We start from the raw sequence: 13072 nt of genomic DNA on the forward strand, positions 1-13072 counted from the left end.
ATACTTGAACAACTAGATAAAAGTCAGTAGATTGTGTCATACCATACTAAGCCAAATTAAAGTTGTTTCGATAAGTTCACCTATTTTAATTAGTACTAGTTAGCAAGGAATCATGAAATGCTATAATATTGTTCTATGTAAGCCATAGTATATTAAAATAGAATATTAAAATTTCATTGTTTTAGTAATAGGAGAAAAGACAGTAAGAACTAGTGATGGGCATATTTTATCATATAAATAAGACTTCTGTTTTTTACTTTGTAGCAAGCAAAGTAAATAACTCAAGTCCTTAAAGGATGACTAACTGGGCAGATTAGTTGCTTAATTATCATATGAATATTTACTATGAACTTTCAGAGCTTTTTTTAGATTTTTTTTTAATTTGTGACTTAATAATGGTTTATAAAATCATAAGAACCATAAGATTACAGGGGTATAATTCCATACCACACTCACAATCCACAGTTCTGCATGCATCCTCCCCACCTTCCTTCCCACTCTCACCACCCCCAAACTCACCATAGTTCTCACAGTCTTAGAGGTTGTTTGGCTACTTTGTCTTCTCTCTCTCTCTCTCTCTCTCTCTTTTCCATATGTTTCAATTCTGTATATGAGCAAAACCAACCTTTGTTGTCTTTCAGAGACTTTAGATCATTTGGTGCCAGATATAAATTATACTAACAGTATTTGAATGCAAAAACAAACAAGCAAAACTCTAAAGGATGAAACTCCTAAACCTACCCTACATTATTTTTAAATGCTAGGGTTGAGGGACCCAACTGTTATGCAAAAGACTTTCATGACTGAGGCTCCTGGCTTTCAGGTTCAATCTAAGGTACCACCATAAACCAGAGATGAACAGTGCTCTGATGAAAAATAAAAATAAAAATAAAAATTCAATCTAAGGTACCACCATAAGTCAGAGATGAACAGTGCTCTGATGAAAAATAAAAGTAAAAATTAATAAATATAAAAAAGAAGAGAGGAAAAAAAAGGGAAAGAGGAATAAATAAATGAGGGAAGAAAGGAAGGAAAAAAGGAAGGAAGGAAGGAAAGAAGGAAGGAAGGGAGGGAGGGAGGGAGGAAGGAAGGAAAGAAGACAAGCAGAAAAAAAAAAAGGCAGAAAGAGTCAGGAGATGAACTCAAGGCTTTTTTCATACAGTATAACACTGAGATATCTCCAGGACCTATTTTTATTCATTGTGTTTAGTTAAGAGACTGATGGGACTTTCAAATCCTGGTTTATGATGGTGGAGGGGGACCTAGACTGAGGGTAAGAGTGTTTTGCAATTACATATCATGGTGAGATAAGAAAATTTACCCCTTGGGGCAGGGGAGATAGCATAATGGTTATGTAAACAGACTCTCATGCCTGAGGCTCCTAAATCCCAGGTTCAATCCCCCGCACCACCATAAGCCAGAGCTGAGCAGTGCTCTGGTGTGTCTCTCTGTGTATGTGTCTCTCTCTCTGCATTTCTCTCAAAAATAAAAAAATTAATAAAAAAAGAAAAAAAATAAAATTTACCCGTGTGAACAACTGTACTTAATGTAAATCTCCCCTCCCAAAAAACAACTAGTACTAGCAGAACTTTGTAAAGAAATTAAAAAAAAAGATCAAAATAACTTTAGAAGTAAATGACAAATTAAAGAAACTCAATGTATTATATATAATAACAAAGATGAGAAAAAAAAACATATGTCAGGGAAGTCGGGCAGTAGCGCAGAGGGTTAAATGCAGGTGGCGCAAAGCGCAAGGACTGGCATAAGGATCCTGGTTCGAGCCCCCGGCTCCCCACCTGCAGGAGAGTCGCTTCACAAGCAGTGAAGCAGGTCTGCAGGTGTCTGTCTTTCTCTCCCCCTCTCTGTCTTCCCCTACTCTCTCCATTACTCTCTGTACTATCCAACAACAACATCAATAACAATAAAAAACAAAGGCAACAAAAGGGGAAATAAATAAATATATGAAAAACATATGTCAGAAAGATTAAAAAGTACTAGGGAGAAAAATGACATCATTTAAAAACACATAGAGCAATATGTAGGAATGTAATGTATTGCATATAAATGTACATATAATTTATAAATGTATTATATGCAAATCAATCTACCATTCTTTGCATTAAGAGTATGTACCCATTTACTTTTATTTATTTTTTAATTTTCCCTTTTGTTGTCCTTTTTTAAAAAAATTTTGTTGTACTTATTATTTGTTGTTATTGATGTTGTTAGATAGGACAAAGAGAAATGGAGAGAGGAGGGGAAGACAGGCAGGGGGAGAGAGAGACAGACACTTGCAGACCTGCTTCAAGAATTGTGAAGTGACGCCTCTGCAGGTGGGGAGCCAAGGGCTGAAACTTGGATCCTTGCTCTTAGCACCACCTGCACTTAACTTACTGTGCTACTGCCCGACTCCCTTCATTTCTTTATTCCCAATCATAATTTAAGGTTGTCTCACATAGTATAGCTTCTTCCAGTGTCTACTTTTACTGTGTATCACCTTGTTGAGTGTTAAATGTACATGATTTTTAAGAACACAACTCACGGACCAGATTTGCTGCTTAATTAATATATGAATAGTTACTCTGGACTTCCAGAGCTTTTATTTTTTTAAAAAGGTTTATTGATTGTTGCTCAGGAAATAACACAGTGGATAAAATATTGTCCTCTAATGCATGAAGTCCTACCTTTGACCCCCATATTACATATGCCAGAGTGATGATCTGGTTCTCTTTCTCTTTCCCTTTCTTTCTCATAAATAAGTTAATAAATTTGTTAAAAATAAAATGAAATCAATTTTACTTATTACATATAGGAGACTGGGTTTCACATGATACAAAGGGGTAGAGAGAGGCAAGCCAAAATAGCACTTTCACACATGTGATTCCAGGGTTTTGAAAACTAGTTGTCCTGTATTTTAAATACCTCTCCCCAGTCGTATTTGCACTATTATGTTGCTTTCTTTCCTGAAGAAAAACTTTTCTAAGCAGAGATTATTACCTTTAACCTGGATCTTTTCCAAAGGTTAACAATCTGTGAATTAATAGAAACAAAGCAAATATTATTTACAGCACTGGATAAATAAAATATTGAGTCAAGTTATTTTTCATTGACCCTGACTCGAAGATGTAGAGTTGAGGTTTTTCATGTTGAGTACTCAGTGGATTCATTTCAGGTTTTTGTTGTTGTTGTTAGTAATAGAAATAGAGAAGAAATATTGCTTGATTTGAAGTGAATTTTTTTATTCTTCTTTTCCCCAAAATTTATTGATTAATGTCTTTTGGGATAAACTCAGGCAAGGAAGTCCTTGTGGTCAAAGCAGTTCCATCTGTCATCAAGGACTTCCTATAGACTCTCCTTGTGAAACATCTTCAGGAGATTTAAAAATAGTAAAGATATAATGAAGTAGGGGAGTGGGTGGTAGCACAGCAGGTTAAGTGCACATGGTGTGAAGCACAAGGACCAGCGTAAGGATCCAGGTTCAAGCCCCCACCTCCCCACCTGCAGGGGGTTGCTTCTCAGGTAGTGAAACAGTTCTACAGGTGTCTATCTTTCTCTCCCCCTCTCTGTCTTCCCCTCTTCTCTCAATTTCTCTCTGTCCTATCCAATAACAATAACAACAACAATAATAACCCAAAACTAATACAACAAGGGCCCCAAAAGGGGGAAAAAATATAATGAAGTGGAGTAGTGTTCCCTCTTCTTATATGTCCACCCCTTCCCATGTTTTCAAGTACCCAATGATTATTTGCTTGACAGCATTTATTTAAATGAGCTGATCTAGAATATAAGACGTGTGCTCAGGGTAATTGATGATGGTTGCAATTGCAGGAAAACCATCTTGTACTAAAGGAGTGGTGGTGTCTTTTTTTAATCCTCTCTTTTTTTCTATTACTGGTTTTAAATAATGTTTCCAACAAGATTTTGCTTTTCTTCCTGTCAGCTGTCAGTGAAAAGGTATTGGGCATTATTTGTGGGGCTGTAAATACATTACATGAAAAAGTAATGAGTCCTTAAAAAGTCAAGAGAAATGCCTCCAGAGACGTTTACCTAACACAGTGATTTATGTAGGTCTGGCAGTGAAGTTTCAGAAACTTCCAAATGAAAAGTCTGAACTAAATTCTATTCCAAATCTGCCTTTCTTGTAGCCCCTGGACACATTTTCCTTTTGTTTCTAATCTGGAAGTTGGAGAACATTTTTCATGTTCAACTTAAATTGTCTAGTTAATGGGCTAAGAATAACTCTTGGGAACATCCCTCAACATAGCATGTTATTACTCCATTCCTCTGACTGAATTTGATATATTTATTGCATTCTTGCTGCATCATCTGATCCCTGGGATTAATCACTTTCTTTTTACCAGTTAGAAACTGTAGGTATTTAACGATATACCTACATCAATGACAGCAACAACCTACAACAATTAAATGAATCTCATTGCCTAGGGGTTGAAATACACTAATCATCTTAATGTTTGAAATATAGCCTAAATTCATCCTAATTTAAAGTTTATAGGTTTTCCTCATTTGTCTATCTTGCCTACCAGAGGAAAGACATTTATCTAAAACTTTTGTTTTTAAATTTAGATCTTTTGGTCCTGGTAATTCAATGTATGTGAGTGATGTGCAGAAGTTGCTAAACAAGTTTTGAATCTCTTGAAACAATCTACCTTAATCAAATCATGGTGTTTCCATTTCTACAGGAACTATTTTGCCATTTCAGTCAGGATCATGCCTGGTTGATATTAGCAGTGCATAAGTCTGGCAGTCTTGCAGCAGCATCTGTCACTGAGTCAAATCAGCTGGGCTGACAAATCTTGTAGAAGTTCTAGTATCCCTTCTGTGATGGAGCACAGTGCCAAAGGGAAGACCTTCCCAGATAAAGGAGAATAAGACAGTCACCAAATACAGTGACACTTATATAAAGTGGATTCAAATATCATTCATAACTAATAAGTCTTGTTTTCTGTTTTGCTTTCAGTTGTTTGAATTTATGAACTTCTTGGCTGAGAATGTCATCTTCTGTTACATGGGGCTAGCACTATTCACATTCCAGAATCATATCTTTAATGCTCTCTTCATACTTGGAGCCTTTGTATCCTTTGAAACAGAATGTTGGATGTTCCCAGGAAAAGAACAAACTGCTTTCCTTTACCAACTATTTTGTTACATTGTTAAAAGTAATGTTCTCAAATTTACCACAAGATTCAAATCCAGTACAGATATGTAATTTCTAGTTAGGGAAGGACAGCATCTGAACAAACTGGGGCTTATTAAATGTTTATGTTTCATGATGTGAAGTTTGAGAATAGCAGCTGGGTACATGACTTAACAGTAGAGCACTGGCCTTGCATGCATGAGTCCTTGAATTGATCCCAGTTATCACCTAAGCCAGAGTAGTGCTCTGTTTGTTTGTTTGTTTGTTTTTTCTTCCTTTGTCACTCTCTTAAAAATATTTTTTAATTTAGTTTAAAAAATGTTTGTGAATAAAGGGGTGAAACTAAAAGAAAATCTTGTTTGTAAAATATTTGAAACATGTCTGACTAAAATTATGAATCATTTAGATAAACATTTTGTCAGTACATTCTTTATGGAGAAATAGAGTTAATCTGCAGTACAGTTGTGTCAAAACAAAGCCAGGATAATTAAGTTTTAAAAATATTTTCTTTACAAGTGGAAAAATATTTTTTCTAGTGAGGACTTCAAAAACAGAATAAGCAAAGATCAAATGAAATTAGCATGATGGATGTGCTTTCAATGTCTTAAGCATTGTACACATTTTAGTACATTTTAATAAGGACCTCTTTCTTATAAGAAAAACGATAATCTAGGCCTTCCTTTCATTCAGAGGACTGTTCCAGCTCTGGTCTGAGTGTCTGTCTTAAAGGGTATTGAGCCTCAGGATAATCCAAGGACAGTCAGCAGTCCTTTTCTTTTACACTTAGAGAAATAGGCAGAAGTCCCTGCAGATTACAAGCAGACAGCCTTATAGCCGCTAACCCTTACTGTAGGCCCTATGCCATCTAAGTACCTGAATTTCCATTTCATCCTTTTTATAACTGCCTAAGCCTCTGAACTTTCAAATATCATCCCAAATTTGGTTTTCAAAAGAAATTTTCTTTTCCTAAATAACTCCATTTCATTAAAAAAAATGATAAGAAGAATAGGTAGACTATCAAAAGAAAGTTGTCAAAGCTGGCCAAAAGGGAAATATGATGGCAACTAATTTTTGTAAACTTTAACCTGTAAAGCTTGGATTTTAGTAAAATGCCTCTCAAAAAATCAGCTTTTCATCCATTTAGACAAGTGATTCCTCTCAGAACTAAATACATCAGAAGAAAAAAACAAGTGGAGCTTGCTAGATAGCATAAACTGTCAGAAAGTAGATGGTAATCATGGGCAGAAGCACATTTATCTTTTCTAAAGTGCTGCTTGAGAAGATAATGCCACTGTCTCCACACAGTTTCTGCCTCACATTTTACAGCAAAAATGAGCACAGTCCATCATCAGCAACATTAATGTAATATAAAATTTATAGTGGTTGAAATAGTAGTGGGCTAACATTTTCTCACCAAGTATATGTTCAATGAAATACAGAGTTCTCTATTATTTCTGAAATGGAATTGACATTGAATGCTGCATTTTTTTAAACAAACATGCATTGGCATGTTTATTTCATTGGCATGTTTATCCTGTTTGCTGGGTTATAGTATCAAGGATTCTCCAAGACATAATACTTAAGGTCATTTTCCTTGACATTTCCCTGTGCTTATATACAGCTAGCAATTTTTGTTGCCAGAGCCTTCAACATCTATCCCCTTTCCTTTCTCCTGAATCTGGGCCGAAAACAGAAGATCCCCTGGAACTTTCAGCACATGATGATGTTTTCAGGTATGTGAATTATAGTGTTAGTGCTATTATTTCCACTTTCACAGCACATGTAAACCATGAGGAGACCTAGATAACATTGAAACAATTGTTAATTTCCACAACTGTGAACACTTTAAGTACCTTACATAGACACAAGTCAGTCTAGACAAGAGTCATCAGTGGACTAAAAAATACTGAGAGAAGAACTTTATAACACACTATAATAATGGTTAAACCAAGGAGAAACATCAGAGAAATTAACCAGGACAAAAGTCCAACTAAAAGCCCCCTAAAAGTACATATACATAATAATGAGATCAACATCCAAACACTAGCTAAGGAATTAGTCACAGGATTGAGGAAAGAGTTTGAAAAAATTGTCATCAGAAATGCAGAAACAATAAATGAGACTCTGAAAGAAAACACTAATAATCTCGAGGTAATCAGAGAGCTGAAAACTAAAATAGCTGAGCTAAGAGCACAACTAGCTGAACAAGCTAATACAGAATCAGAACAGGGTAATAAAATAGCTGAGCTACAGAAACAACAGAGGGGAGAGAGAATAGGATAAATGGGGCAGAAAACAGAATTAGCAAGATTGAGGACAAATTAGAGAAAACTAAGAAGTAAGAGATCTCAAAAAGAGATTAAGAGATACTGAACCATTATTATATTGTGTTAACCATTATTATAGTGTGTTATAAAGTTCTTCTCTCAGTATTTTTTAGTCCACTGATGACTCTTGTCTAGACTGACTTGTGTCTATGTAAGGTACTTAAAGTGTTCACAGTTGTGGAAACAACAGAGAAATGTGGGATGACTTCAAAAAAATAATATACACACTATAGGCTTACAGAGGAAAAAAGAAAGGGAGGGGAAGAAAGCAGTCTACAGGAAAAAATAGCTAAAAACTTCTCTTGCACACTGAGTACCCATGTCATCTGCTGGCTACTGAGTCACTTCATGTTAACAATGTTAGCAGCTTAATCTCAAGGACTGCAGTCATCTCGGGTCAAAGTCAGAGTCTTATAGAATTATCTAGATTTGTGTTTTGAGCACTATTATCACTGAAATAGATCTAAACAACAAAAGGACGGGGCTGTATTTTTATATTTTAATGTTATATTTATATATTTACATTTTATTTTAATTTTATTTATTATTATATTGAGAAATTTAGACAGGAGGGGAAGATAGAGAGTAAGAGAGACACTTGAAGCTCTACTTTACCACTCCTGAGGCTTTTCCCCTGTAGGTGGGGACCAAGGGCTTGAACCCAGGTCCTTGCACAATGTGCTTAAACAGGTATGCCACTACCTGGTCTTCTGGTGCTATATTTATTAAGTTACTATTGATGATCATACATGGAATAGTGGAAAGAACATTGAATTCTTTTAACTAAGTAGCTGTCTCTAAAATGAGAACATTGAAGTAATAGGAATGGAATAAAAAATACATGATTTAAAATTTGTACTTTTGGGGGCCAGGTAGTGGTGAATCTGGTAGGACACACATGTTACAGTGTACAAGGACTGGTCTCCACCTGCAGGGGGAAAGCTTTGTGAGTGGTGAAGCAGTGTTACAGCTGTCTCTCTGTTTCTCTCCCTCTCTATTATCCCCTTCCCTCTCAATTTCTCCTTGTCTCTATTAAATAAATAAAAATTTAAAATTTTATTTATACTTTTCTAAAAGCTTTCATTAATGATATTTTGAGATTCATATCTAAGGATAGACAGGATAAGCGTAACTGGTCTTCTTTTGCAGATAAAGAGAGAAAGTGAGACATAAAGAGATTAGTTATCTTCCTCACAATCTCACAAATAACTAGAGATGAGATTGAGACTTAAATCCAGACCTCTTGACCTTGAATTTAGAGCCTTTGCATCTATATGGCACTACTTTAACATTTTGCCATCATGATTATGTGATCAAAAGCTATGCCCTCCCTAGCCCAGGCCAACACCAGCATATCTAACATGTCACTCATGCAAAGCTGGCCTCATCTAATTTCCAGCTAACTGAACATATGCTCAGCAGCACCACCAGCCATCTGTTCAGGGTTTCCACCACACTACTGACCCCTGTCAGACTGTAGGAAGTATCAAGTGAGCCCACCATGTGCAGAGCAGTATTTTCCTTTAAAAGAGAGTGCTCCGACTCAGCTTTGATTTTCTGCATGAATTCCAGTATGCTATATGGCACTCAGAACTTAAAGTTTTAAATATATTTGCCAGGAAATAAACAATTTAAGAGGTCAACTTAAGGTAACATGAACCAGAGGAAGAGATTGGGAAGAAAAAAAAAAAAGCAGATCAAATAACATACTGTTGAGCCTTTTCTGAGTATGCAAGAGCAGTATCTGCTAAAACAGAAGTAAAATCCAGGCCCCATAATGAAGATTCACTTTATAAAATAGTCAAATGTTATTAATTATATCAAGTGTGACCCTGAACTTCCAGCAAGAAGGATGATTTTTCCCTGTCAAAGAATCTCCGTGTCTTTGTGTCTATAATACATTTTGATGAAGAATTTTATTTATTTTTTTTTACATATCCCAAACATTTTTCAAAGGGTCCTTTGAAGAAGGTAAACAGCAGTGACCCTCTGGTTAAGAAGGCAGTGTGAATTATTTACAGATTCTTTAATCTCAGTTTCAGCAGCTCCTTACTCATAATCTCTCAGTTTACTGAGACCCTGGACCTCAGTAGTTGAAGGACCAGTCAAATGTGAACCTGAGCTTCATCTTGGTCAATTGCACCTATCACTTGGTAAAGCCTTTCCCATACTTACCCTCACCTTATGCTTGCCTTTTTAACCCTGGGCAGGAGAGGAGCTAGTGATGCCTTCCAGTAGAAGTGAATTCACTGTCAACTAGATAAAGCTCAAGTTTCAGGCTTCCTTCTTTATAAAAGGTCCATCCAAGTTCTCAAGAGAGACCCTAGCAATGTGTTCTGATATTATATAGACCACATAAGAGATACTGGTTTTTATTTGTTTCCCCAAAGTGCCCACAAATGTATATGTTTCTCAGCCCTTAAAATTTCTGCCTCTAAAATTGAAATGTACATGGAGGTGAAAGTTTATAAAGGACCCAGCCACTTTAGTACACACTGCTTAGTAGTGAGGAAGCCCTGTAATGAGCACAAAGGTGTGCAGCTGTATAGATTATTCTGGTTTTGAGTAAATTTCAGTGTTCATGGATGACCCCACCGCCACCCCTGCTTTCTGCCTTTAGACCCAACTAAACTGAAGTGACATGACTATCAGGGCCTAGCCTGAATGTTTCACCTAGTATAAACCGTATCCGATTTATTCAGTGATCATCACATAGGAAGCCTTGGACCCAGAAAATGAGGAAAGGTCTCCAACTCAGGAGACATGGTCTGTCTAATTTCTCTGCTTTGTGAAGCTTTGCCTAGTGCAAATTCTGCTTCTGGTAGCTAGGTTGCAGCTAAGAGTCAACTGGGCAAGTTTACACTGAGGTATTTTTTAAGACCTTCTTTAAATTCAAGGGCTGGAGTTGGAAACTGCTCTGGTGTATCCTGTGACACCCAGCACAAAGGGCTTAAGAGTCTCTAAGCTCCCCTGAAACTGTTCCTCCTGCTCAGGAGCATAGCCCTAGTTAATGCCTGGAGTGACTGCCCGCCCCAGCTCTTAGTTCCCTTGAAACCAAAGAGGCAGAGCTCTGTGGTTTAAATTAAAGGAGGAGATGTGCTTCACACAAATTAGCTTTCCTATTGATATGGTGCATATTACAAAGATCAGGCCTCTTATTTTAATTCAAATCCACGTGCTGCAATTTTTATTTAATTTAAAACTAAATAAGAGCAGGGAGTTGCTGGAAGGAGGGGGAAGTGCCAAGCCCAGTTGAACCTTGGCAGCCTTCCTGAAACCACTGTGACTGGGGGATTGTGGCCTACTGGTCTACAAAACAGCTGTGCAGCTGCCATGCTGGTCTGCACAGGAGGGAGGCTGGGAAGCGTGGGTATAATATAAAACTGTATCTGTGAACTCAGGGTATCTGTAAAGGCAACAACACCAAATCAGGCTTTGCTGATTTGGTTGTCCAGGAGTACTCATTAACATTCAGATAGCTGTCAATACCAAAGAATTCAGAGAAAAACATGGAAGAAAAACCTGAAGTTAAGAAAAAATTCCCATGAGTATTTATTTTTCTCTCTTAGTTGTGAGAACTGCCATTACTATTCGAGTTTTAGGAGGATAGGTTTTGCAATTCACTAAACACCAAGTTTTCATAGAAGGACAACTTGAGAAGGTTTGAAAATCACCTCTCTTGGTCTTTTTGGTGGAGCTCTGATGAGGGCTTGAAAAGAGAACTTAGCCAGATAAAATATCAGTTAGAACCAGCAAGAAAACATAAATGGAATATACAAAATAGAGAGCAAAGGTCACAATTTCAATAGTATCATGACTGAGAATCTGTCTGTGACTACCCAAGCTAATGGACTACCCAAGCCATTAGGACTGTCCCACCATGTTGAAGGGAGCCCTCCATATTCATGATTTTTGACATGCTAAAGTGTGGTCCTGAAACAAACAAGTAAGTAACTCCTTAGAAATACTCAATCCAAACTTGCACTCTAGAAAATTCCCCAGGGAAGATTTAAGAAGCATCTTCTAAAACACGATCACAACCGATGACTTCTGCTCTGAGATAGACTATTCTATCCATTCCTCATACCTCATTCAGTTTTGCCTTCATTGATGACAATTTTCTTTGAATCCATTTGCCTTCTTATCAGGATAGTTATGTTTACCCCATTTTTTTTCTTGGCCTCCAGTGTTATTGCTGGGGCTTGGTGCCTGCACTACGAATACACTGTTCCTGGAGGCTTCTTTCCCCCTTTTTTTGCCCTTTTTTTATTGTTGTTGCTATTGCTGCCATTGTTGTTGGATAGGACAGAGAGAAATCAAGAGGGGAGGGGAAGGCAGAGAGGGGGAGAGAAAGATAGACACCTGCAGACCTGTTTCACCACTTGTGAAGCAACCCTTCTGCAGGTGGGGATCTGGGTTCTCAAACCGGGATCCTTGCATTGGTCCCTGCACTTTGCTCCATGTGTGCTTAACCCACTATGCTACTGGCCAAGCTCCCATTTACCTCATTTTGGAATGTCTTCTTGTCTTTTGAGCATACGAGACCTTTCCTTCTATTCATTTTGACCATCCCACTACCCAGAGCTGTTCCTACACTCACCCACCTTCACTCAGCTGAGTAGGCATTCTCAGTGCTTTCCAGACTACACTTCCGGTAGGAAACCTTAGTAACTCCTCAGGTCTGGGTTGGTGTGCATCATCTATTTCCATACCATCTATGACATCCCCTCTCCCAGTGCCCTTCACAGTACATCCTGCTTTGCCAGCCTGTATGTCCCTCTAGGATAGGAGCTTTGGAAGTCAGATCCTATCTATTTGATTCACTATGCCTTGGTATCCAGCACACTGCCTGAACCAGAGTAAGATAATTGGTGGATAAGCAGATAGATTAATTAATGAGTGTGAATGGATGGAAGAATGAATGAATGAATGAGTGAGTAAATTAACTATCGCATTAACTACCTAACCAAGACTGTATATTTCAGTCCTGCCTATGCTATCAGCCCCGGGAACTTGCAGCTCTCAAAACCAGGCTTGCCTGGTTGCACAAGTGGGAGCTAAATGACAATAATTTTAAGGCAAGAGGTCAAGAAAACTATTTCTTTTAATGGAAGAAAATATGGCTTACCTGCTTATTTCTGGCTAAAAGCTCTTCTCTGAGTGTTAACAACAGTAACCATTAGTAATACTTACTCAAAAATAGCATTTGGATCTGAAGATATTTTTCAAGTCTTTGTTTGCTGTGTATTTGTGGAGTGTATTTGTTTTCTGAAAACCCTAGAACATTTACAAGAACAGGTGATTTTAATAAAGAAGACTAATCCCAACTTCAAGTTGGAAGGCAGATTTCTTTCAGTGCTTAGAGAAGGGTTAGCTAGGTATCTGAGTCACTCTAAACAATGGGAATCTTTCTTACATCTCTCTTTGCTTGTTCATATTTCCAGAGAGAGAAGCGACAACCTGGATGGTACCCTCAAATTGTCAAGTGTTACTTTTTCAGACTTATCTCTCAGTAGCCCCCTCATCCAGAGTCCTCTATTCTCTTAGCATTTGTGCTGTAACTCTTTCCTATCCTAGATGCATTTATAAC

At 37.4% G+C, this 13072-nt stretch overlaps 1 protein-coding gene across 1 annotated transcript in view; it reads left to right on the top strand.

The window, feature by feature from the left end:
• Positions 1-13072, top strand: part of SLC9A9 (solute carrier family 9 member A9) — a 706212-nt gene that overhangs the window by 445976 nt on the left and 247164 nt on the right. The window contains exons 10-11 of the mRNA XM_060197560.1: positions 4979-5092; positions 6777-6888. Of these exons, the coding sequence (XP_060053543.1) occupies positions 4979-5092; positions 6777-6888 (226 nt within the window). The remainder of the gene's footprint in view (positions 1-4978; positions 5093-6776; positions 6889-13072) is intronic.

This window comes from Erinaceus europaeus, chromosome 9 (genome assembly GCF_950295315.1).
Source record: "Erinaceus europaeus chromosome 9, mEriEur2.1, whole genome shotgun sequence".
NCBI classification, from domain to species: Eukaryota; Metazoa; Chordata; class Mammalia; order Eulipotyphla; family Erinaceidae; genus Erinaceus; species Erinaceus europaeus.